Below are 27,068 nucleotides of genomic sequence, written 5' to 3' on the forward strand. Positions count from 1 at the left end.
GCAACAGTTACATAATTTCCAAGCATGTATCATCCAAGAAAGGGGGAAAATAAAATAAAATACAAAACAGCATGAAAGGAGTAGAAGAAACTTAAAAATTAGAAAAAAGGTTTGTTTCATCCTGAAGAGCTCTAAGGCCAGGCATTCAGGTTCCAAGAGAAGCTGGCTAAAAGCCTCCTCAAAGCTGGTTCTGGACTGGTGTGTGAAATAGCACCAGTCCTTGATAGCAATCCTTCAGAGAGAGTTCTCCATTGTTTTCAGGAAATAATGCAAACCTAGACCTTATCAAGGACATGCTAGGTTCATGGGAGTGATAATTCTGAAGGAATGAACAGCAAGCTTTCCCTTCCATACTGGTCCTTTTTCTCATGTGGCGTGAACAGACTTTGTCCATGTAACTGTGTTTTGCTCTGTCTCAGCAAACCCCAAGTTTGCTTCATGTCATCATCCACTTCTTCTTCCTAGGACCCAGGGCCACCACCTCCTTCTCCTTTGGTTGGACTTAAACCATTGCAGCTGCTGGAGATCAAGGCGAGGGGGCGCTTTGGCTGTGTCTGGAAGGCTCAGCTGATGAATGACTATGTAGCCGTGAAAATCTTCCCCATTCAGGTGAGTATGGCGTTTCTGTTTTTCAGAAATAATAGCTTTCCAGCTGCATTTTAAAGCAGGGGGTTAAAACATGTTCTAAGCCTCTGATTGGCAAATGATTGTTAACAGGAACCATGCTTTTGATTTGAGTTTCAAGGTCACTCACTCCCATACAATTCAAGTCACAGTGAAAAGACTTTGGCTTGTTTCAGATGTCACTCCAGACCCTTGGAAGGTTTCACAGCTTTGAATATGCACTTATACCCCCCAGAAGCCCATAGTATAGATCAGGGGTAGGCAACCTTTTTGGGCCGGGGGCCGGGTTGCTGTCCCTCGGGCGACTGGGGGGGCTGAAGCCGGGGGTGGAGCTTCCACCCTCCGGGGGTGGGGCCACATGCCGGGGGTGGAGCTTCCACCCTCCAGGGTGGGGCCGCATGCCGGGGGTGGAGCTTCCACCCTCCGGGGGCAGGGCCACATGCCAGGGGTGGAGCTTCCACCCTCCGGGGCGGGGCCCCGTGCCGGGGGTGGAGTTTCACCCTCTGGGGGCCAGGCCTCCCCATCTTGGCAGGCCCCTGACGGGGCCCCAGGCCCTGTCAGAGGCCGGCAAAAAAGCCTCTTGGAGGACCCCAGTGACGGCACCGGGCCTTCCAGAGGCCCGATGCGGCCGTTGGAGCCCTATTCGAGGGCGCCAGCAATGGCACAGGCCTCCAGGAGGCCCGATGCGGCTGTCAGAGCCCTATTCGAGGGCTCCCTTGGCCGCATTGGGCCTCCTGGAGGCCGAAGTCTTGCGCAACCTTGTTTGAGGTCGCGCGAGACTTCGCCTCTGGGCGCCGCCATTTTGGGTGAAAAAATGGCGGCGCCCAGAGCGACAATAAGCCGCTCTGGGCGCCGCCATTTTTTCGCCCCAAATGGCGCTGAACTCTCTCGCGACATCAAAGAAGGTCGCGCGAGAGTTCGGCGCCATTTGGGGCGAAAAATGGCAGCGCCCAGAGTGGCTTTTTGCCGCTATGGGCGCCGTTATTTTTCTGCGCGGCGGTGGCAACCGCCCCCAGGGGCCGCAATGAAGGCCTCCGGGGGCCGGATCCGGCCCGGGGGCTGGATCCGGCCCATGGGCCGGAGGTTGCCGACCCCTGGTATAGATTCAGGGTGACCAGATATCATAACCTGAAAGGAAGACAAGGCACCACAAAATGTAGGGCATTCACGATAAATGTTGGGCATTACAAAATACAGTTGGCCCTCCACATTTGCGGCTTTGGCTTTTTGTGGATTTGATTGGTTTTCATTAATATGTTTTCTCTAGGAATCTCTAAGTCCTCCAGCGCAATTCAGCTGGACGTTGACCATAGAGTTGTGCTGGAGAACCTAGAGGTTCCTAGAGAAAATGCTTCACTAGGCATTTGTAGGTCCTTCAGTATGATTCTGTGATCAACTTCTGGCAGTTGTTGATCATAGAGTTGCACTGGAGGACTTGGAGATTCTTACAGAGGTGTACTCTTAGGTAAAAAGGATAAGTGTTGTGTTTGTTTTAATTTGCGTTTTCCCCCACGTTTACTGGAGTCCTGTGCCCTTAACCCCAGCTAATGTGGAGGGACCACTGTATAAGCAAAGCACTCATCTAAATATAAATTCATGCTTCTTAGTGGAAGACATTTTGGAATTCCACCTGGGCAGAAGGCTAAAATGTAGGCTATGTCTTGGAAAAGGAGGTCTTCTGGTCACCCTGGTATAGATTAGCAGTATCACAGTGATCCATAGATGACCAATTGTAGACTTGTCACCTCCTGACATTCCTTCACCAGGAAGATCAAAGGAGTCCATGCTATCCATCCCTTACTTCAAAGATACAGACAGAAGGCTCCCCAGCTCTTCCTTTTTCCCTCTCTGATAACAGCACTAAAGATTTTGCTAGAGCTCTTCAAGATGAGTGTACAGCACCTGTTTGCATATGTGTTTGCCCCCTTTGTCCTTCAGGTGTAAGCTGGAAATGCTACTATTTTGTATATGCTACAGATAGAATTTGATGTCCCTTAATTGGATTTTCTGTTGCTATTTGAAAACAAATGGGATTCAATCTGTTTTTTTAAATCCACTTTATTTGCCTATCTCCTTCTGCTTTTTGTTTTTGTGTGTGCGCATATATGTGCCCGTGCATGTGTGTTTCTGACTTGCTTTGCTAACTTTTTGGTTTGCTGGGTATTTATATTCTTGAACTAGTTGGTCACAGATGTGAAAGCTCCTTTTTGCTGCCTCTTTCCCCCCTGCTACCACATGTTCTAACTTCTCATCTCAACCATGATCCTAAAAGCTGCTGGTTCTCCTTGTCTTTCTTGTTCGTAAGTCCTTTAACTGAAGGCTCTCTGCCACTCCCATTTTTATCAACCCTCTATGTCCCCTTATACCATACTTTGGGTATCACTGACTTAGAGAATACCTTAGAGAATGGCATAACACTTGAACAATTTTTTGTTTAAAAAAATGAACAAGTTTATGTAGACATAAACACATAAATATTGTTACACACCAGGTTTATGCTGTGAGGTGTTGTTGGTGCAGAATATTTGAAGTTGTCATTGACAGTGTGAGTGTTGTGGTTTTGAAGGAATCTCGTTTTGTTACTCTTTTATTGACCTAAGGAAAAAACCAGATCAATTGGGCACAGGGAGAACATGGCAAAAGAGGAAAGACTCTAAGGATATGCATCCAGATTTATATTTCCCCTCATTGCTTCTGCACAGAATATTCTCCTTATGTTCTGAGAGTTTTTGTTTCCTGGGTTGAATAGAGAATTCTATATGTTTCTAGAAAGTGGCTGAAGTTATAGAAAAACTACAAATATATGTTTGGATTTCTGTTGGTTTAATCACTGACTGTGGCTTCCCCCCAACAATCTGTGGAGTTGGTTGTTTCATGGAGATGCTAAATACTCTTGATCCAAAACGCACCTCAGAAATAATCCAGTTTGTGACAGCTTTAGCTGTCCTGGCTCAGTGCTTGGGAATCCTGTGAACTGTGGTTTATTGGGCACCAGAGCTCTTTGACAGAGAAGGCTAAATGTCTCACAAAACTACAGTTCCCAGAATTCCCTAGCATTGAGCCAGGACAATTAAAGTGGTCTCAAACTGGATTATTTCTGCAGCATGTTTTGGACCTTAGTTACAGATTTCTTCTAGTTTATATCTCAGTGTATCCACAAAATTACAGAGTCCAAGGTTCCCTATGAGAGAAGAAATGATAGTTGTGCCGGTTTCAATCAGGCGACTTAAAGGCACATACACTCACACACATAGCTGTACCCTAAGAAATCTTTAGACATTCTGCTTTAATCTTTAATCCCCCACAATTTGTTTGCCATGATGGATTTAAAGAAGGCGATTTCCATGTCATCTGTTCCAGGCCAGTTCTGACTAACTAGTGGGATATTTTATCCTAATCCAGATTAGAAAGCTGTAACTGTTAAGATTATACACAAAAGGTTTAAATCTGGTTAGCATCTGCATAGTCCTTGTTCTTTTATATGCCTCTTTTGAATACCTTTAGCTAAATTTTAACAAACAGTGCAGTTCTATAATGTCTAGTCAGAGGCAAACCCTGCTGAATTCACCAGGAGTTATTCTCAGGTGCATAGAATTGCAGCCATATTTCTTATTGACTGTACAGTGCAAGTTTAGATCTTCTTATTTCATTTGTGGGTGTGCGTAAGTAGGAAACAGCCTAGGGGAAAACAACTTTTTTCTTTAAATTATTGTCTTTTTTTCTCGATGCATCCAATGAAAGCTAGTGGTAAAATAAATCTGTTAGTCTTAAAAACACCCCGAGACTTTTTGGTTGAGTTGCTGTTGTTGTTTTCTTATATCCCACCTTTCTCCCAACATAGAGTCTCATGAGCTTTTTGGTAGGATATTATTTATTATCTTGGTGGGAAACACATGGCAGTCTAGTTGTTGCTGCACTGCAACTCCCAGCATTCCCTACCACTTGCTGTGCTGGCTAGGACTGCTGGGATCTGCAACTCAAGAACAGATGGGGAGCTGCATGATTCCCAACTCTAATCTATTATAACAGGATATGGATGCATAGGGATAGAGGCCTGTTTATTTTTCCAACCATTTCTCTTCTTCCCTGCCTGCTTCCTCTCCCTTCCCTTGTAGGATAAGCAATCCTGGCAGAGTGAAAGGGAGATTTTCAACACCCCAGGCATGAAGCATGAAAACCTCTTGCAGTTTATTGCAGCAGAAAAGCGAGGAACCAACCTGGAGTCAGAACTGTGGCTGATCACTGCTTTCCATGACAAGGTAAGAGATGTGTGAATACTCTGTCATCTTGCTCACTACAGAAAGACCTAAAGCAAATTGAACCCAAATAGATCACCCTCTACTTTCCTGCACCTTCCCCCCTTTACATAGAGCTAGGACAGGAGAGGCTTCTTGTGACTAGTCTTCAGTTGTGCCATCCATAAAAATGGAAGACGGATGGTGCTAAATTCTTCACCTGCTTGTTCATTCATTAATTTCAAGACCGTCCTGTCCAGATATAGAATTTGGAGGGCACACATCTGCCAAACTACTGCAAGTTGGAAGCCTTAGTACAGCACAGTTGAGCAGATCTGATAAATGTCACAGTTTTGATCCTTGACTCCAATTAAGGCAAATGTTAAACTAGTGTTCTGTGAATGTAATGACTAACAATACAAAATTCATCACTTTTTTAAAAAGATAGAAAATTTCTTTTACATATGATGGATTTGGGAAGCTTGCAATCTCATCTCAAAATTAAGTAAAGGATTCGAGCGGAAGGCTGTTGGTCCATCTCCTGAACAACTACTAGTTCTGGCTCTGATTCACACTGCTCAGAACAGTCTGTCTCTTTGCTATTTAGTATTACAATCTATTACAAAACAATAACACAGTTGAAACACAATAATTTGACCTCTGTTTTGTTCAGAGGCTTTTATTCCCAGGTAACTATGCATAGGATTGCTGTCTCAAAGTGCTCGATTTTCCCTGGATTGTGCCCATTCCAAATGTAATGTGCTTTGTAACTACTTCCAGCAAGAGTCGCTCACAAAATTTGACAGTTTGTGTTGAATTTCTTCCAGGGCTCTCTGACCGACTACCTGAAGGGGAACATTATTAGTTGGAATGAACTCTGTCATGTAGCAGAAACAATGGCTTGTGGACTTTCCTACCTGCATGAAGACGTCCCTTGGTGTAAAGGAGAAGGACACAAACCTGCTATAGCACATAGGCATGTCCTTTTTTTATTCCCAGATAATTGCAATACAAAAGTGCAGATGAAATATCACACTTGGCATCTATGGTGTAGCTTTTGGAATGTCAGACCAATTCTGTATTAAGAGAATGATAGAGAACATGTTTTGTTTCTTACAACATCTCTTACAAGACAGAAAAGGAGAGCTACTAGCTCTGTATATGCTGCCTATGAGTTTCCTAAAAGTGTCTGGCTTCAGACTGTGATCAGCTGGAACCAGCAGAAGCTTGTCAGAGGTACCTCAGTTACTTCTGTATTGGCAGAGGAGCTTTATGGACAACTGCTTTCATACCACCAGCAATCTTTTTCTCCTTCTCCTCTTCCATAACTAAAGAGTGTGGGATGTCTTCTAGGATACACTGTCTGGCCGTGAGACTACACCATTCTGTGCACCATGTGTATGTATGCATATGTCCGTGGCCTAGAAATGGAGGTGGCCCACCTCCAAGAGCAAGGGCCAACCCTCCCAGATCTCCAGTGGGTTACCCCAATGTGCAAAACTCAAAGTGAGTTTAAGTTTCATTTTGAGGCAGTTTTGGCCATTTCAGGTGTGTTGGGTCTGGAAAAGTGGGGAAAGCAACACAATTGTTCTTAGCAGCTGTTTTGAACATTTTGCACACATTTATTGGAAGTGGGGGGGCAAACTAAATGCCGGGGGGGGGGGAAGAAAAATAACCAGGAGCCCTGGGGACATGTTGGGTATTCTGCAGGGCTCCAAAAGCAACAAAAATGGATTTGGGGTTACATGGAGCTATAGTGCATTGCACAGTTCTTTGAAACAGGCAGGGCTTCCATGGCAAATGAACAAAGGTCCCTCTGCAGAGCAGTTTACAAAGAAAAGGTTCCATTGTAGAAAGCGTGAAAACTATTGTGTGGACTTTTTGGTGCTGCACTGCCCCCTAATGTGCAGTAAGAATAAACTGCAGGCAAGGGATTACAATGCTGAGATGCTTTTTTAAAATTAGGCTGTTTCTTTCCCATTTCTTCCCCCCCCCCCAACAAAAGTGAGTAGCTTAATTTAACAATTAGCAATGGCTTTGATTCCTACCTTGGTCATGAAACTCACTGGGTTACCTTGGACTCTCATCCTCAAGAGAAGACAATGGCAAACCTCCTCTGAACAAATCTTGCCACAAAAACCTGATAGTAGGTTTGTCTTAGGGTCGCCATAAGTAGGAAACAACTTGAAGGCACATAACAACAACAACAACAACAACAAAATCTCTTAAAATGCTAATTCTGATTCCAGGTTCTTCCAAGACACTCATTAGCTTGAGACTTCAAGTTTCTCTGATGGGGACATAGGGGTTTGTAAGTCCATCACTTCTTCAGGTAGTAGGATAGTATTAGTTGATACCCAACAGCCCCAAATGACTTGGGGTTGTGTCATATGAGGATCTCTTCCTCCTATATGAACCTATTCCAGTAAGTACTGCCATTGTCCGAGAATGATAAATTCTGAATGTTTAATCTTTCCAACTTTAAGCCTTTAAGTAAAAGCATACATGTTCCAACTACATTGTCCATCTGTTAGATTCTACATTGCGGGGTTATAATTTGAAATAAGTGGATCTATAAATGCCTACAATTTTATGGCCTTCTCAGCTGCCGCGAAACCCTGAGAGTTTTGCAATTGTCTCCCAAGAGAGCTTTTAATGCCTTTTATTGATAGGCCTGGGACCGTCAGTCAAGGTGCTTTTATCTTACTGTGTGTCTAATAGGCTTTAACCGTATGTTAACTTCAGTTGCTTATGTTTTGTTTGCTTCTGTAGTGGTTTGTTTCTGTTGTATCAGAATTTGTGTTTTATTGTTGTGCACTGCCTTGGAAGCCAAAACTTTCCCACTGAATTATTTATTTATTTATTTGTTTATTTATGGTATTTACACCCTGCTCTTCAGCCCTAAAGTAAAATAGATAGTTTTTGTAGTTTCTATTATGCCTTAACCAGGAGCTGGCTAAGTGCGGTCTTTTTGAGTCAACAGGCAGTTTCATAAAAGTGATATAGCAAATTATTGAACAATTCCAATGCTTAATGGGGACTGTCACACCTTTTCTTTACCAGTTTTGCAAATAAGCAATTTTAATATGTGCTCCCATTTTTAACATGCCTCCAATACAAGGGAAGTGCTTGCTCTTTTGCTTCCTCTCAGAAACTGTGAGGACATAGTCCTCCCAGAAGGCATCCTGAGCCCTGGGAATTCACTGAACTCTCCTCTACCCCAGTGAGTGCTCTCTCTCTCTCTCTCCATCTCTCTTTGCCGCGGTGTCTCTTCGTAACGTATTCTGACAGGACATTTCAGAAAACAATTGTATCTGCCCTCATTAATTATATTGTATGCTTCCCACCCCCCAATTGTCCTGCGATCAGACCGGCAGGGTTACCACAGTAAAGTGAACTGATGGCAGGAGCATTATAATGCTGAGCACACATGGGCTTGCCATCTGCTGCCTAAGGTCTGTAATTTAATTATATTCATCCCTTTCTCTCCACCCCCATTGAAAAGGTTGGAAAGTCTGGGAATGACTTAATAAGCAGGACTTTTACTTGGGTAGGTAGGGACAAAAAGTGTGCCCAATATAATCTCCTCTCTCATAGGAACCAGGCCAACAGCTAGTGTTTTGAAAATCTAACTGAGTTTCTCAGCAAAGACGCTGTCTGAAGAGCTAAAATTCTACGGAATAATAAGGGATTTCAAAAGATTGTCATACAGGATGACTTCCCTTCAAAGTTGCCTTTGTTTTGTTTATTGATCTTCCCCTTGTTGGAAAACCCCATATCTTGGGTGCAAATCTATCTCATGCCAATGTCAGTTGCAAAATTTCTGTAGTGAATAGACAAATCAAGATTGCCCCCAACAGCACTGATTAATGTCACATCTTTTATTGTGTGTGTTTTTCAAAGTTGTGAGATCTGTGCTATGTAAAACACCCCTCTGTTCCTCCCCTGCCACTCTTCTTTCTGTAGGGACTTCAAGAGCAAAAACGTATTGCTGAAGAGTGACTTGACGGCCGTACTAGCTGACTTTGGATTGGCTGTACGGTTTGAACCTGGAAAACCTCCAGGAGATACCCATGGCCAGGTAACAGCTACAACTTAAGAGTTTGCTTTATACCACCTGTTTTTGTACTATCTCAGAGTAGTAGGAATAGTTCTTCCTTAGGTTAGTAACATTACTATTGGCATAGCCTATATCCTAAACCAAACAGCATTCCCATTCTGCTCTTTTGCCTGCCCTTTCTTTGAAGCAAAGTAAGAGCTAAGTACATTGTCTTGCAGGTTCATTATCTTTCCACACTTTTCTTAGACTGAATTTTAGCTGGAGAGAAATGCCCAGCCTCTTATCTCCAGATTCATGGATTACAGGCACACCATGAATGGGTTTCTCTGTTGAAAAAGTTACAGTTTTAAACAAGAAGTTACCCTATACCTAACTTCATAAGGCTGGATTTGAAAAGCAAAGAGGGAGGGGTACATTTCTACTTATATGCTAATAGCTTGGCTACATTTTGGGTGTGTGTGGAAATATGGGAACCATAACTGAGTCTTTAATTGGGAGTTTAGAGCCAGCCAGCCTGCCTTCCCTGCACCTTTGGTGCCATTTGGTCTCATTGACAAAACTTCTTTTTCTGGCTCAGGTGGGAACAAGGAGATACATGGCTCCTGAGGTCTTAGAGGGAGCAATAAACTTCCAGAGAGACGCTTTCCTAAGAATAGACATGTATGCAATGGGGCTAGTCCTGTGGGAGCTGGTCTCCAGATGCAGAGCAGCTGATGGTGAGTATCGAAATCTCTGTTCTTGCTAACATGCTCGCAGAACCACTTGCCATCATTTTTTAGAAATCTTGGAGAATATGTGAGGTGCCTGAGAACTCAAGATGAGTAGATATTGTCCTTCTCTTCAAAAAAAGGCAAAAAAGAAGATCACAAAATCACCAACCAGTCACCCTGACCTCAATACCAGGAAAAACATTAGAATGGGTTATGCAGGAGTCCATCTAGAAGTATCTTGATGACAGTACAAGGATTTGTAGACACCTGGGTCTGATTTAGATGAAGGGGTGGAGGGAATCCTTATCAGATTTGCAGATGATACAAAACTAGGAGGGATAGCTAACACATCGGGAGACAGAAACAGAATTCAGTTTAGAAGGCTGATATAGAGTCAGCAGAAACAGTGGTAAACTTGCCTGTTGTGAAGATGACTGTTTGATATCTAAAATGATAAGCAATGGTTGTTTTTAGAGATTATCTGTTTTATTAGCGCCTGGTTTGTTGTTTTATGTGGATAGTATCCAGGTGTCAAATTCAGTACTTTGATTCTGGTTGTATAAAATGTTGTGCCATTCACTGTGACTTCGTTAGGTAATCTGCTACCTGGGTTTACTGTCTGTTGGTGATTGTATGATTGCTCAGGGAACAGTTCCAGCGCTTGTAATAATCTCACTTAGCTAATGTTGGATATAAACCATTATGCTTTGTTCTCTTTTAGGGTATGTTTTCAATACTGACTGTAACACATTCATATTGACTGACACCCAGAGAATGGGATCACAATCTAAATAAATGTTTTCTGCCTCCAAACCATAGTGCAGTGCCACAGGAATTATGTTGAGTGAGCCTCAAGCCTTCACACTCCAATTTCATTTCCTACCACAAAAACATGGAGTGGAGATTTTTCAACTAATTTTGGTTAAATTCTTCCTAAATCTAAACAAATGGTGATTGAACTATGGTTTAAGATAACAAAACCAATTCAAACATGGTTAACTATTCCACTTTGTTTCCCAAAACCAAATTATAACCCCAGTTGCTTGGACTGAATGAAACAAGTAATAATGACAAATTGAAACGGCAAGTTGCATGTGGTGAAAACGTACAAGTGGATAGTTAGGACCTATTTTTGACTGTTCTTAATCTAGTAAGTGAAATTAAAATATCAAATTACCATGTCTTGAGTGTTTGGGAATATGATCTATGAACTAATACAAAATTTCTGGTAGATGGGGTTTAAACATTGGAAATTTAATGCAGGTACCTCTTATTAGGGATGCCTAGGGATTTTGAATTTTGCAAATTCCAATATTGACTGCCTGTTTGGGGAATAAAATGTGAATTAAAATAGAGCAAATTCTCAGATTTCATACATTTGAATGGTGCAAAACTTCACAGCTACAAAAAATCAAAATGTGTTTTAAAATGTGTTTTGAGAGAAAATGTGTAAGGAAGTGTAAGGATGAATATTAAGGTTGGAATAGACTTGTACATGCCGAAATAAACTAATAATCCTACATATCTCTTGGGCAGTACTTGAATGAATGAGAAGCATTATCTATAAAGCAAAGTGGTTCTGGTGGCACAAGGTTGTGAGTTCGATCCCAGGACTCCGAAGTCCACTCAAGCTGGCATCCTTCTGTAGGTCGCTAAAATGAGTACCCAGCTTGTTGGGGGCAGTTAGTTTCCACATTGTAAACTGCTTAGGGAGTGCTTAAGATAAACAGTATAGAAATGTACTTACTATTGCTTGCTATAAAATACACATGACAGATATTTGTGAAGCATGTTGTTCAGTGCTTTCTTGTGTTACCAGTAAGGCAGATCAAGCTAAAGTCAAAATTAATCTTATCTGTTGCTTTGATTCACTGTGCAAACTCAGGTCCAGTGGATGAGTACATGCTTCCTTTTGAAGAAGAAATAGGACAGCATCCATCCCTTGAGGACCTACAGGAGGTGGTAGTTCACAAGAAGATGCGCCCTGCGTTCAAGGATCACTGGCTTAAACATCCTGTACGTCTTTTCTCATTAATACTTTCAGAATTTCTCCTTAGCAACTAGGTTTAGGAGTGCAGTGGATAACTGGATGCCCCTTTCAAATTAATATGATTATCCTTCACCAGCTTTGCAGAAAGGAACCGTCTTGAGGCATTAACAAAATAAAATTTGTTTTTTTATTCAGTTCTGAGGTAGTGAGAGAAGGGAACAGTTAAATTTGAGGGTAATGGACATAGTGCATATGGGGTGGTGAGTCTACAGTTCAGGAGGAGATAAAAAATAATCAGAGTCATATATTGGACACTTTTAAGTGTTATCCTATGTACAGAATTGTTTGAATCTTCATACATATTTTCAGAAGAGCACCTTTTTTATGGTTCCCTGGAAACATGATCAATTTCTTTTATGTACCTATTCACCCAACTATAAATTGATGTCGTGTATAAGTCAAGGGCAGGTTTTGGGGCCAAAATTATGGATTTTGATATGAGCCATGGATAATTCGAGGATAAAACTTAGGGACATACAGCAAAGGATCTAAAGGATGGAGCAAAGGAAAATGATACGATGCCAGAGAGCTTACAGAATTCGATCAGGCATAACTTTTTGTGCTTACAGTAAAGATTGGATGGACGAGAGAATAGACGGGGGTAGTACTTTGAGGGCAGATTATGCTCTTGCCTTTCACCAGGGGATAGTGCCTTAAAAAAAAAAGAGTTAAAGTACAGTACTTACATTGACCCGAAGATAAGTCAACTCAGTTTTTGGGTCAGTTTTTGACTTAAATTTCTAGACTTATACATAAGTATATAGTCTTCTTTGTTTCTTTCTTTCTTGTGAAAAATGAATACGCTCTTTTAGAATATTTTGAGTGTCAAGATTAAGCTAATGATAGCCCATAGCCACAATTTACAAGTTAAAACAGGACAGTTTAAAACCAGTTTTAAAACAGTTTAAGACAACTTTAAACCATGCACTTGTGCAGATTTGAAGAAACCCAGAATGAAATAAGTATTGGCACTAATTGGGCTGTAAAGGGAGGATATTGCACAACTGGTACCACAGCAGAGAAGGCGCAAATACATCTACAGTGTATTTGGTGGGACACAGAATTAAGTATAGCTTTTAAAAAATAACTTTCCAAGCACTGGCTAAATTCAGCCCCATCCTTGTTTTTTCTTCTGTATCCAGGGTTTGGCGCAGCTTTGTGTCACGATTGAGGAATGCTGGGACCATGATGCAGAAGCACGCTTATCGGCGGGTTGTGTGGAGGAACGTATTTCTCAGATACGCAAATTGGTAAACGGCACTACCTCGGACTGCCTCGTTTCCATCGTGACCTCTGTCACCAACATGGACTTGCTGCCCAAAGAATCAAGTATCTGAATCCTGGTTCACTTTTTTTGTTTTGTTTTATTTTTTGTGGTCTTTCCAGACTCAGTGGATTTATAAAAAAGAAAAGAAAGAAGTCAAACCACAAAATCCAACACACTGACACATACACACACACACATGAATGCAGCTGCTATTTTAATCTTGACTTTTTAAATTGTTATTATTATTGTTGTTGTTATTATTATTATTGTTTTGATCGGATCAATTTTACCAGCACATTGCTCTACTGTATTAAAAAGAAGAAAAAAAAGATGAAAAAGAGGACATCTCAGCAAGCATTCGGGTGCCGACTAATGAATGCAGATATGGTGCAGGTACCTCAAAACCTCAATGGACTCACTTCGTTCTCCTTATGATCCTGCTTTCTTGAGTTTTCTCTTTTACCGGTCTGTCTTTTTTTATGCAGAATATCAGTGACATCCAGAAAAACAACGTACTCATCTGCAAGACATGCTGCAAAATTTAAGACTGTTACATATGATCACACCTCAAAACGGACTTTTCCCCTAACTTTTCCTTTTCTTATTTCTTTTCTATTTTAGACAGTGAGTTTTAAAAAAGAAAGAAAAAGCAGACGTGTCTTTTACGGGTCTAACGGGTGTTGTTAACATGGGGGGTGGGCAGGGGGAAGGAACTGAGAAGAGAATGTTAACTCTCTGATGGTAGGAGTGAAAGTGAAAAGCTTAGTAATAGGGCTGGGGAGAAAGAGAACGTTGGACTTTGGCAGCATTTGGAGAAACATCTGCTACGGAGCTACTTCTCAGGTAAACCGTTAATGAGAGGAAGGGCAAGTTTTGAGGCAGAGTATTCAGTTGCTGCAGAACACAGAGAAAGTTGGGTCACAGAGAATCACTGATAGAAATGGGTTTTTAATCTCTCAGGCTTCAATAGTGTTAAAAAAAAAGAAAAGAAAACCTTTTTATTATATTTATAAGTTCAGAGAATTAGATCTTGGGGCTGAGTTACGGCAGATTTCCTTCAAGGCGTCTATCAGGGCAGTGTTACATTCTGAAATTCAGCTTTTTAAAAATATTAGTAAAATATGAAGGAAAACAAGCAGGTAAGCTAACAATAAACAGCTAATAATAGCAGCAGCTAAATATTAACTCTCAGTATGGAAGGCTAGATAGTCAAATCTGGAGCATGCCTTTTTCCTAAGTGGCGATGAAATCAGTAGGACATATTTCCAAGTGTGTATGTTCAAAATTGGTCATTTATCAGCTTCAGAGTTTCTTGATTTAATAGTTAAAGCCTAATACATCTGCACTTTTAAGGAAGAGTCTTTGGCGCATGTATGCATGACAGATTTAAACTAGTTTGAAACCTGTTACCTGCACTAGTGTAGAGGACAAGAGAAGGATTTCCATTATTTTTTTAACCGAAGTATCAATGCCTTCAAACAGCTACACCTTAGAGTTCTTTGGTGGAAGCTATAGCACTTAACCCATTTTGAAGCAGGCTTTGAAACGTATTTGCAGCGTAGGTGTATATAATTTACGGCCAGTCATGTTTTCACAGAATGATCCTAAGCAGATTTACGCATGCTACTTTTAAGTAAGCGCCACTCTTTTTTTGCAGTGGGACTTACTTCCAGGTTAGGTGATGCATAGGTTGGATAGTCCTCTTAGTTGTTGAGTTAATTCTTTATTCTCTGAACTCTGTCACCCAACTCTTTCGTCCTAACAGTGGTGCATACTTTAAATACAGCTAATTCTATTATGCCATAAACTCGCTCTAGTCAGTGAATGTTCCTAATGCTGCTGATTCAACATTTAAATATTTTTTTAACTTGCAAAACATGCAATGATTTTTTTAAAGAAAAATGAGAACACACATACGCATTACGTGGCTTCCGAGGTTTAAACTAAACAAAAAAAAAGTTTTGAAAAAACTTCATGACCACAGACCACCTCAAACCAGAAATACCTCAGAATTTTCTACTTGTATGAGTTTTATTATATATTTTGTTAGTTGTGTTGTCTTGTAGTATGTATATTTTAATGTAAGTTGGCTTTTATGACAAGGGAGTTTTACAAAAAGAAAAGAAAAAAAATGAAGAAAAAAAAGTTCCAAAATCTTTTAGGAAGTGCTACAATTATTTCACTTGTTTGTTTTTGTTTGTTTTTATAAAGCACCATTGTAAATAAGTATAAACGGTTTTAGAATAACTGCCTATATAAGGTTCCTGGGCATTATTCGCTGTTATTTGTGAAGGCTGTTTCCATTCTTTTACGTTTCGGGTAGTAGGAGCACAAGCTGTTTTGGTAATGAAAATCAGTGCATCATTTCTTTTCATGAAGTACTTCTAACTTTTCCCCTGGATACAACATCAATCAAAAGATGAAATTTGTTTTGTTTAGATATAACTAACCATTTATTTAACTGAATGATACCAAGAATGATATACAAATGATTTCCTATAAACACACACACAGTGAAATCTCATCCAGAGGTTGGAATTATATGGCTATCCAGATGCTGTTGGGCTGCAAGTCCCAGCAGTCCTAGCCAGTGGTGAGGAATGCTGGGAGCTGCAGTTCAGCAACATCTGAAGAGTCACGGGGCTCCCATCTCTGCTGTAATCCATTTATGCTAATACAGTTCCACAGTTTACGTTGAATACAGGTTTAGGTACATGCACCTCGGCTGTCAAAAGCTGAATTTTCCAACTCTTCCTTCCCACAGCGGCTCCTCCAGTTCTCTGCAAATCCTACACAAATGGTTGGATGAGGCATTGTCTATGAGCCAAGTTCCATTCATGGAAGGCATCTTCCATCGAGTTTGTGAGCATTCCTTTCTTCCCACTTGGTCCCTGCATCACAGTCCAAATTCAGCAGAGCCCTCAATCTAGAACAACTGGTGGGGAGAAGAGAACAAAGGAAGTTTGCTTTCACTAGCCCAGTTCCTGATGCCTATATCTGATTCAACCAACCTATGGTAGCTGGACAACTCTCGAATAGCTGGGATGTCATTTGTGGTTTAGAATCTCAGTGTGAATCTATCAGTATATTTTAAGGATATTGCAGTGGAAAAAATCTATATTCTTATTGGAGAAGAGGAAAACCCATTGGCATGGCCCTGCTAGCTGCTTCTTCTGTAAGACCAGAGCAGCTATAGGATAAATACATGGGCATCTGCTTCTGTCATACCAGTCTTAAATTTTAATTACTTCGGAGTTAATTCCATTGAAAGTAGTGGGATTGACTTTTAAGTAAACTAGTTTAGGATTGCAAAATATGACCTTTTTAAATAAATCAAATAACTGTTTTTTCAGGGCAAATGCAGACCCTTTTTCTGAATGTCAGAAAGACACTGTTCATAATTCCTAATGTAATGATTAGGGACAATAATCATTTTACTAGCTGTGATTTCTTAGATATTAAATTTTAAAATGCACATGAAAATGTTGAAGCAAAGATCTCTCCTTGCTGTTCACTGTGTTTCTACAGTGGGTTAATTCTACTGGTTAATTCACAAACCTTTATTTTTGCAAACCAACAAGGAAAGCTTGTTTGTTTGTTTTTAACGCATCTGATAGGCTCCCTGACATCTGAATAGTGAGAGACAAATTTTGCAAGATTTGAATTAAGATGACATAGTGTTATGGGAAAAGACCTTTTACTTTTATCTTTGTGATTGATGTTGTACAGAGGAACAACAAAAGCTTTGGAAAAGATGAACAATTAAGATGAAATAAACCTCGAACCTATATATCTTCTTAAATGTGATGTTTAATGATCCAGGTTGTTAATGTCAGTGGGAAAAGATGTGCTGTCTTTTAATTATTGTAATAACTGCTGCTTTGGATATCCTACTTCCTTTCTTGCAGCGTTATTTATGTAATGGCTAAAACAGGCTTATTACAGCAGTTGCTTTGCTTTGCTTGCAAACACACACACCATCCTGATTTCTTTAAGAAGCTTTAAAGTGTTTACTGAAAGTGCCATATGAGTTTTATAGCCTTCCAGACAGTGTCCTCGGCCTTTTCTTTATTTAAGGGGAGAAGCATGTGTGCACACAAGCATACCCTTCACTTCTGATTGCATTAGAGTTGTTTCTGCTACTGGGCACAATAGGGCGCACAGTTTCTGACCAAAATTAACTGTTTTGTATCTGTTAATGGCATCTCCTTGCTTGCTGTTCCTTACAGGTCGTTTTAGTTCACTAAGCAAAACTCTGTGGCCAGCTACAAATCATGGGTACATATTGCTTGCTAGCACCCCATTTATCCAAAGCACTCCTTTCTAGAACATCTGCTCCTTAGCTGCCCATAGCATCTTGGGTGTTTAAATAGGAATATTTAAAAATTGATAAATTTAATATGATGATCACAGATTTCTTTCACTATTGAAATTGCTCACATAGTGCCCAGTAATATCTTCCGGTTCCTTGTCTGGCTTTGTGTAGGCAATTGAAAGAGGTTTCTTGATATAATGACAGGCGCAGCTATTCATGAGAATGTATTCTTCCCAAAACCCATTAAGTGTAAAGGTATCTGTGCCAACTGTCGTCATTAGATCTGTCATCCTTAGATCAGTGAGGTTCTAAAATAGTTTACTAGCTGGAATATTGACTTTTACAGGCCAGTTCTATCTATCAAGTAAGTGTCACTGAGTTCAGTGGGGCTTTCTCACAGATGACAGTTGGAACAGATAAGTAGGTCTCAGATTGTAGTTTAAAATCTGTTCAACCTCCTATATATTGTCATCTCACTTAGAAGTATTTTTATTTTATTTTATTTTATTTAGATATAATTTTATTTCAATTCATGGATAAAAATAAGTTCAGATTTGGCAAGGGAAATCTTCCTGGGGTTAACATTATTTTGGCTCCATTTCTTTGAAGATCAGTTCCTTGTAATATGACCTGTGCTGAATTCTCCTCTCAATCTCATTATTGAGAGAAAGGCATGGTATAAATGAACAAAATAGTCATCATCATATTTATCTCTAGGTTTCTCACTAAGATTATTGTAGCAGCCTTCAAGACATGGTACTAGATTCATGGGTTGTGACAGGTTTCTTTTTTAAATTATTGTTTCTATTTAGATAATACAGTCATACAAAGAACACGTAACGTTACGTTAAAAAACCCAACAACAAGAAAAATCTTGGCCAGTAAGCTTCCTCAAAAGGAAGTAAGAATATATATAATCTATCCATTGATCCATAAGAGGATAGAACATAGTTCCAAAGGTTTACATGTAACTACAGAGGGCAAGTAGTACCAGAACTGTTACTGACAAAGTCAGTAAACAGAGACCAAGCACTATAAAAACTTCCAGTCACTTGTATGGTATTCAGAACTTTAAACTGAGCTGTCATTTTCTCCATTAGAGCAAAATTCCCTTACTTGCCTCTCCAGCTGTCCAAACATATATTAGAAACCTCTTTCCAATTTGTGTCAAATGATAAAACTACTGCCACACAGGTGAAACTTTTTAGGCTCTACCTAAGTCTTCACTGATAATGATTAGTTGGTGGCACCTGCAACAGTTGCCCTGTAATGGAACTTACCTCCACAAAAACATCAGTTTAGAAATCTACCCATGGTCATTTGTGGTAGTTTCAAGAACCAAGAGCATCATACCAGCATAATCCACTTGAGTTAGAGTTATTATATTTAAGTTATCATCAGATAACACATACAAAAATTGCTTAGGGGTACAATAGGCCATGTGCTGCTTATTTTCTTTTTCCAGAACAATAGAATTACATGTAAAGGAAGGGACTATTTTGTGTGAGTGAATAGTGTATGCAGAAGACAGTTTTATATGTTAATCCCATAAAGGGCATTCCATGTGATGGTCCAGGAATTGGGAGGAGTCACACCACTGAACCAAGTTCTCATATTGCGATTCAGTGGTGTGACTCCTCTCCCAATTCCTGGACTATCACATGGAGTGCCCTTTATGTGATTAACATATAATAGTCCTCATATCATTGACAGCACATGCACCCTCCTCCACATCCACATGAAACCTTTTTCACATAAAGTCATATGAGAGGTGCTATATATTTGCTCAGACCTTTTATAGCATTTGCAGTTCTAGTAAATACCATTACAAATGAAGTTTTCCTTTTCACACTGGAGAATTAACAGATGGCTGACTATAGCTGTTGCTATTAAAAACAACATAAAAATTGGCATTTCTAATCAACTGCTACTAGCAGAAATAGTAACCTATAATCCAATCCGCTCCCAACTGAAATTAAAGCTGGCTTTGATCCAGAGAATCCAAGTAGCAGGAACTTCCATGGAGAGAGGTTCTAGAGTTCAGGAGGTTGTAAGGAAAGTTTGTTATTTCTGTTGTTCCCTGTCTTGAACTGAACTTGCCACTGTTCTGAATTAAACTAAATTTCAAAGGGATACAGTAAGAAGGATGAGCTGAGAAAGTCACCCTTTGGAAATAAGCTACTTCACCTGCTTGTTAATAGCTACATTTTTTTCTCTTTAAAATAGTAAATATTAAAATAAGCACTGTTTCATGTTCAACACACCTCTTCACAAAGAAAACAAATTGTAGTGAATGAGTGCATGAATTCAGCATACCTCAGTCAGTGGTTGTCTTAACATAGAAGTTCTGTGTTCTTTTGTGAACATTGGCTGCTGTATTTCTGGGCACTTCCAAAAGCTATTGGTTCTTCTTCTTCTTGTTGTTGTTGATGTTGTGTGCTTCCAAGTTGTTTCCAACCCTAAGGCAAACCTATGATGAGGTTTCCTGAGGCTGAGAATGTGTGACTTGCTCAAGGTACCTAGTGGCTTTCCATGATCAAGCAGGGATTTGAACCCTGGTCTCCAGAGTGATAGTCCAATGTGCGTACTAAATCACACTGGTTCCCCCCCCAAACTGTAAATGTCCAATATGTACATGGAGTTTCTATCTTCTTATTTTTGTTATCTGGAAGTCTACAACTATATTCCCAAATGCTGAAGAATATGGATATTTTGTACAGATGTGGAATATTAAAATCTTGTAAGCATCAATGCTATATGTGCTCCACAGCTGCTGTGTGCATTTGACCAGTCTCCTAGATGGTAGAGATGTAGAATTAACTCCCTGTTAATACACAGAAGCAATAAGATGGAGTGGGGACAATGAATATCTGTAGCATGGCAATATATCTTTTCTTCTATTAATGAAGAAATTCAGATGAAGCAAAAGACATGATAATCACACTACTGCAGTTTTGTCGTAATAGTATTCTAGAATTAAGCAGGACGCATCCAATGCTATCAGTTTGGCATACTGATAATCTTTTGAATATGTTGTTTATTTTAAAAACATTGCCTGCATAAATAGAAGGAGGCAAAACTAAAAATGAACACTGTAAAATGTGTGAAAATTTACTTTCTGTCACAAATTATTTTTAACAATCTAATACATTTTTTTGTATAAGAAAACCCTATGAAATTCTTGGGGCCCTCATAGGTCGACAGACAGTTTGAAGCACAAACACATATAGGGGAAAGGGATATCAAAAAGTGTGTGTATTTTCAACATATAAAACAGTGTAGAAAAGGTGGCTTGAATTAATTGGCACCATACTTTACGGACTACATAATACATTTGTCCCTTCTGCCAAGAAAACCTCTTGACTTTTTCTGCATGATTTTCTTAGCACTGAACAGTTGTCATACAAATTCCTAATGGGAAACAGATTTTCTTGTGTTTTGTGGTAAGCTGTAAGACTTCATCCATTAACCACTTAAGAAAACCACAACAAATTGGATTTCTACTCTCTTTAATATATTGGCAGTTTTATTTTATAGTGACTGTATGGTCTGCACTGACATTGTGATCTGGAATGAGATATTTCGTTAGCATTATGTTGGCATTGGATCCCATAACAATGACAAGAAACTGTCAAGTTCAAATTCTTACACAGTAAACAGAAGGTGAAAGAGTTTTGCAGTAGTCCCAGTAGAAAGAGAACATTTCCTAATCTCCTAACCAAGAGGTATGAAATCAGGAATATCCCAGACATGCACAATCCTTTCACCTGTGAAAATTCTTGTCCCTTGCCTTTTCATTATGCCTCCAGTTCAGGAATTTTAATACTAAACTTAACCAAAGAGATTTGGAAATGTTTAATATCTGAATATAGATGGGGGAAAAAGATTGAATGTTCTATGTTGTTAAACTGACTTGGGGGGCTGAGCAGACAGGTCAGGAAAGCACAGGCTCGGGCCCCTGCTTTCCTGGCTTCAGTGCTAACCCGGGTTGGTCCCTGTGCCACTTACCCAGTATTGCCACATGCTCCTTACGTTTTCATTGCTGCCACTGAAAAGACTCATGTCGTGTCTGACATGGAAACAGGCTGCCAGACTTCACCCACATGGCCAGGAGCCCAGTTTCCATGTCCATGACTGGTCTTTTCTGCAGCAGCAAAGGAAGAGTAAGTTAAGGGGCACGCGGGGCTGCTTAATCTGCCAGGTTTGCTGTGGAGTTTTCAGGAGACTTCATAGCAAACCCGGGGTCAATTTGGCCTGCATTAAGCCCCATTTACTTGGGAAAAGGGTGGACCCACATCTGGTCTGCCAGGATCCAGCCCAATCCTGGTGCTAAGATGTTGGTCTCCATTGTCCAAGCAGGATGATGCCAGGCCAGGGGAAATACGAGGCTTTTGGCCCATGTGGTCAGCCCCTTGGGCAGCTCAGTGCAGTCCTCCAGCCACAGCATGCTCTGGTCCAAATCATAAAATGAGAGTGTTCTTAAATCGTTTCAGAAAAGTCTTTGTGCTTTTCTACACTCTTCCAGTGCTTACTCTGTTGCCAGGCTGAGTATAGTCTTCCTGTTTGTTAGTCAACTTCACTTTTTCCATTCAGCTACCAGAAGACAAAATTCATTTTTTCAGAATCTCTCCAGTCAATGTTATCTTTTTTTTTTACATTTGCTCTTTTAGAAAAACAAGCAAACCTTAATTTAGGAATGAGTAGGAAGAGAACCAGTGTGTATTGGTTTGAACATTGGATGATGACTCTAGAGATCGAGAGATTTGATTCCCTACTTGGCCATGGAAACCCACTGCGTAGAAACCCACTTTTGCACAAATCACACACTCTCACACACACTCAGTGTATTGTGTATTTTGGTTGGCCAAGAAAGGTATCACTGTTTGGTGGATTTTTGTTTGAATTTATTAAATGGCCAACACAGCTACCCTTGCATATTCTCTGCCCCAGAAACTCCATGATAGCGTCACTTTAAGGTCCCCATAACTCAGAAATGACTTGAAGGCACACAACATGTTTGATGAATCTTGCTTTACTAGGACAACTCTACAGAGATGATATTCTTTGAGGGTCTGTCAGCTTTGAAATCTAAGACTTTGTTTGTGCCTTCGCTTATTTTCATGCAAAGCAACTGCTGTAAGCTCTTAGCATTTTAACATTTGTTTTTATCAGGGGATGGGTGGGTAGGGATAGAAAAACTGCTTTTCATTACCCTGTTGTTATTTCTGGATTCAATCTGTGATCCAGGTATTTCAAGAACCAGTTACCTCAAACTTCACGTTAAACAGTGTTGATTTCTGGATTCTTCTTCATACTGCAAGACTGTGACATACACAGGCAAGGAACCATGCTACACAGGGGTGTGTTTATATATAATATATATATATATGTGAAGCAACTGAAATTTACCCCCAAGGACTTGAAGCTTAAAAATAAAGAAGCTTGTGATTTCCCCCCAATATTAAACCAAAAGAACTTCTTTGTCAAGCTTTCAATTGCATTGGATGTATGTAACAGTAAGAAGGTGTTACTGCAAAGTGCTTCCTTTCCTTGATATTTGGATTTCTACTGTTTTCAGTGTTTCGGTGGTTGTCTAGTCAACGTTACTTTAAGGGTCTATTGGCAAATGTGTGCCAAGAGTTATACATGGTTATTTCCCGAGGGGCATGACTTGGACAGAGCACAGGGCTAGGACTTAACTGTGAGCCCTCTAAAAGAGACTGATCTTCCCCTTTTCCCTGTATGCAGCAAGTTAGAGCACGGCCATTTTCTCTGTAATGAAATCTATAGCATTATTTTCACTAATCTTGGTTTTGTGAAGGTGGAGAAACTGAATAATTTTTCAATCCTGTTGAGACAGTTTATCACTACTATAGCAACCTTACTTTCTGATCACTAATAAACAGTACAGTACATCAAAATGAACTGTGTGGTTTTACCAATGTAAAAGTTGGCCTCCCTATCAAAATGAACATTTAGTAGCCGGATGGAGAACCATTTTCCCGTCCTAATTCTTTGTTTTTAAAGGACGTGCGTGTCAGACATTTGTGAAACACTTAGTGGTTGCCGGGGAAAGGGACTTAATATCCTTTCTCCAAGTCTTCTGTTAGTCAACAAGTTAGTTTATGATGCTTGATACCTCAAAAAAGTGGTGAGTGCAGACTTCAAAACTTGTCTTTTTGTCTCCAGTTCTCTGTCCAACATTTGCAAAATGCCAGGGCATTCCTGTTGTCGATCTACCCGCTACCCACTTAGGAATACGGGAACTGAAGCCTACAGTCTTTCACCTGTGAATATTTGTCACATACTGTCCTTATGTTTGGTAAATTTTCTACTGTAAAGTTGACCTAAGTACAGTTTGTCAGTTCTTGTGGAAAGAGCTTTCTGCATTGTTTAGTACCATTGCAGTAAAATTTACAGGACAAAACAAAATTTGGGGCGGGGGGGGGGAGAGAAATTGCTACAAAAGAAAAACACACATTTAAATAAAAATTTTAGTCATGGTTCATTGGATCAACTACTTCTAAATGGTATGCTTTATTCAAGAAAACTGAACTCAAGTCCTAAAACTAGTCTAGCATAGTGAGATGTGTGTATCAGTTTTATGATGAATAACTATGTCTGTGTTACTTAATGTGTACATAGAAGGTCTGAATAGGAGTTCGCAGAAAGCTGCAAGATTTCCACTTCGAAGTCTTGACAGACTCCAGAAATAAGAATTAAGTAACTAGTTTAGGACATTGCTAAATGCAGAAAGCTCTACCAGGTGGTAAAATAATTGGAAAGATTATTGGTCCTTGGCTCAGATTCCAGTGTACTGTTTGTATACCAAGATATGTGAAATGTAAATGTTGTAGGTTATATTTCACTCCTGTAGCTAAAAGAAAATGTAGACCAGAGATAGCTTGTACTACTGAGTTAACAAAAGTTATCCTAAAGTATCCACTTAAAAGAAATGTATACAGAGTTGAGCTCATTGCTGTAACCCCTTTTGGACTGAAAAGTGTGCTGATTTTTATATATATATTATATATATATATTATATATAAATATAGATATACATACGTAAGATGCCCTAAAGAAGACATCCACTGTACTGCAGATATGAAATGAAAATGTTTTGAAACATTGTACCATAATTCATAAATTTGCAATGGATCTTTGTTCCTTTTTACTGTGGTATTTTAGAAACAAGTCTCATGTTTGAATTTAGATCTGCCAAGTTTGGGTATTGCTGCTTCAGTTGAGCATAGGGTGCCCGAATAAACCAGTATGAATGTAGTATTTTTGCCCTGTGTGAAGCAGCTCCACTCCAACAAATAGGAGGAAAAAAACTAGAAAGAACTATTTCAAATTTATCTTTTTTGTATATTAAAATAAAGAATAAATTACAAATATCGGTGTGATTTGTGACTTTGGGCCGGAGGGCATTCTCTTCTGTATCTTTCAGATCAGGTGACGTATCATTATTGTTTCTCTGTCCTTAATGATATCTGAAAACTTCTTAGCACATAACATAATCCTATGAAGTGTGGAAGTCTTCATGGCTCCATTTTAAACATAGACTGTACTTGGTTCCTCTAACTAAAGCTTGGAAGTGATTAGTTCTTCTCTTTAGTTTTCATTATTTTGATTATTAACATAACTAGTTCCTTTTCCAAATCTAAGATACAAGTATATTACACAGCCATTTAACAAGGGATACTCTCTCTCTCTTTTTCATAGGCTGCATCAGTAAAAGCAGGGGTAGGCAACCTTTTTGAGCCGGGGGCCGGGTTGCTGTCCCTCAGACAACTGGGGGGCCGAAGCCAAAAAATAAATAATTAAACAATTTTTTTTTAAAAATTAAATATATAAATAAACCAGGACAAAGGTAGGACAAAATTTACAAATGGAAGACACTAAAAAATGGAGGACACACGAAAAAATTTGCTGATTTTTAAAAAAATGTTAATATAAATGCATGTTTCTGAGGCTTCTATAGACAATTGCTCCCCAAAGGCCCCGGTGGCAATCGGCGGCAGGACCAGGCTGGGGCCAGTCCCAAGGCCTTGCTGGGCCGCATCCGGCCCGCGGGCCGCAGGTTGCCTACCCCTGAGTAAAAGTATAGTGTCTAGATCAAGGGAAGTAATAGTGCCACTATTCTGCTCTGGTCAGGCCCCACCTGGAATATTGTGTCAAGTTCTGGCACCACAATTAAAAAAGGACATTGAGAAACAGGAGCATGTCCAAAGGAGGGAGACTAAAATGGTGAAGTGTCTGGAAACCATGAAGTCCTATGAGGAACGACTTAAGGAGCTGGGGATGTTTAGCCTGGAGAAGAGAAGGTTAAGAGGCGATATGATAGCCCTGTTTAAATACTTGAAGGGACGTCATATTGAGGAGGGAGCAAGCTTGTTTTCTGCTGCTCCAGAGACTAGAATGCAGAACAATGGATGCAAACTGCAGGAAAAGATTCCACCTCAACATTAGGAGGAACTTCCTAACAGTAAGGGCTGTTTGACAGTGGAACACACTCCCTTGGAGTGTAGTGGAGTCTCCTTCCTTAGAGGTCTTTAAAGAGAAGATGGATGGCCATCTATCTGGGATGCTTTGATTGAGAGTTCCTGCATGGCAGAATGGGGTTGGACTGAGTGGGCCTTGCAGTCTCTTCCAACTATGATTCAATGATTCTATGGGAATTGAACCCCGATCTCCAGAGTCGTAATCCAGCATTCAATCCACTGCACCACACTGGCTCTCAGCAAATTATTTTTAAAAGTAAGTAAATGAGTAAATTTACTCTTTGCTTTATTTTGTATTGACTACACCCACTGCAGAAATAATCCAGTTTGACCTCACTTTAACTGCCATGGCTCCAGGCATATTGAATTACGGGATTTGTAGTTGGTGCAGCACCAGAGCTCTCTGCCTGAGGCCGCATCCGGACTGCAGAAGTGGTAATCCAGTTTGACACCGCTTTAACTGCCATGGCTCAGTGCTGTGGAAGTCTGGGAATTGTAGTTTTGTGAGGCATGATTTAGGCTTCCCTGCGAAATAACTTTGCTGTCTCAACAAACTACAATTCACAGAAGTCCACAACACTGAGCCATGGAAGTTAAAGCGGTGTCAAACTGGATTATTTATTTGTGTTTGCTTATGTGTTTTTGTAAACTGCCTCCATCCTTTGGAAACAATCCTTTGGATTATTATTATTAGTATTATTATTTCTGCAGTGCTGATACTGACAGAGGCTAGATCTCTCACAAAACTACAAATCCCATAATTCCATAGCACTGAGCCATGGCAGTTAAAGTGGTGTGAAACCGCATTATTTCTGCAGGGTGGATGCAATCAGAGCAAGGAAAAACGAGGAATGAAAGCAGTCGAGAAAAAGGCGGCTGAGGTCCAAAACACACTGCAGAAATAACCCAGTTTGAGGCCGCTTCAAGTGCCCTGGCCTAGTGCTAGGGAATGCTGGGAACTGTAGTTTATTGTGGCACCAGAGCTCTCTTGACAGAGAAGGCTAAATGTCTCACAAAACTACACTTCCCAGGATTCCCTAGCACTGACCCAGGGCAGTTAAAGCAGTCTCAAACCTGATTATTTTTGCAGTGTGTTTTGGACCTAAATGTCTAAAAAAAAAACCTTACAATTCCCAGAATGCAATAGCATTTGAGTCGTGTCAGCTAAAAATGGCGTCAAAGTGGGTTGTTTCTGGAGTGTGTTTGGGACCAACGTGAGGTAAAACGAGGCGCGAAAGCGGCTGGGGAAAAGGAGGAGGAGGAGGAAGGCGGGCGGCGCTTATTCCCCCTCCCTCCTCCTCCT

General features: G+C 40.2%; 1 protein-coding gene across 1 annotated transcript in view; it reads left to right on the forward strand.

Annotated features, from left to right (window-relative positions):
• Positions 1 to 18,858, forward strand: part of ACVR2B (activin A receptor type 2B) — a 150,844-nt gene extending 131,986 nt beyond the window's left edge. Inside the window, exons 5-11 of the mRNA XM_089533635.1 lie at positions 466 to 609; positions 4,740 to 4,883; positions 5,687 to 5,835; positions 8,826 to 8,940; positions 9,497 to 9,635; positions 11,515 to 11,645; positions 12,822 to 18,858. Coding sequence (XP_089389761.1) covers positions 466 to 609; positions 4,740 to 4,883; positions 5,687 to 5,835; positions 8,826 to 8,940; positions 9,497 to 9,635; positions 11,515 to 11,645; positions 12,822 to 13,016 — 1,017 coding nt within the window. The 3' untranslated portion in view covers positions 13,017 to 18,858. The remainder of the gene's footprint in view (positions 1 to 465; positions 610 to 4,739; positions 4,884 to 5,686; positions 5,836 to 8,825; positions 8,941 to 9,496; positions 9,636 to 11,514; positions 11,646 to 12,821) is intronic.
• The last annotated feature ends 8,210 nt before the right edge of the window (positions 18,859 to 27,068 follow it).

Source organism: Sceloporus occidentalis, unplaced genomic scaffold (genome assembly GCF_023333645.1).
Source record: "Sceloporus occidentalis isolate IW3139 unplaced genomic scaffold, rSceOcc1.0.p SCAF_7, whole genome shotgun sequence".
NCBI lineage: Eukaryota > Metazoa > Chordata > Lepidosauria > Squamata > Phrynosomatidae > Sceloporus > Sceloporus occidentalis.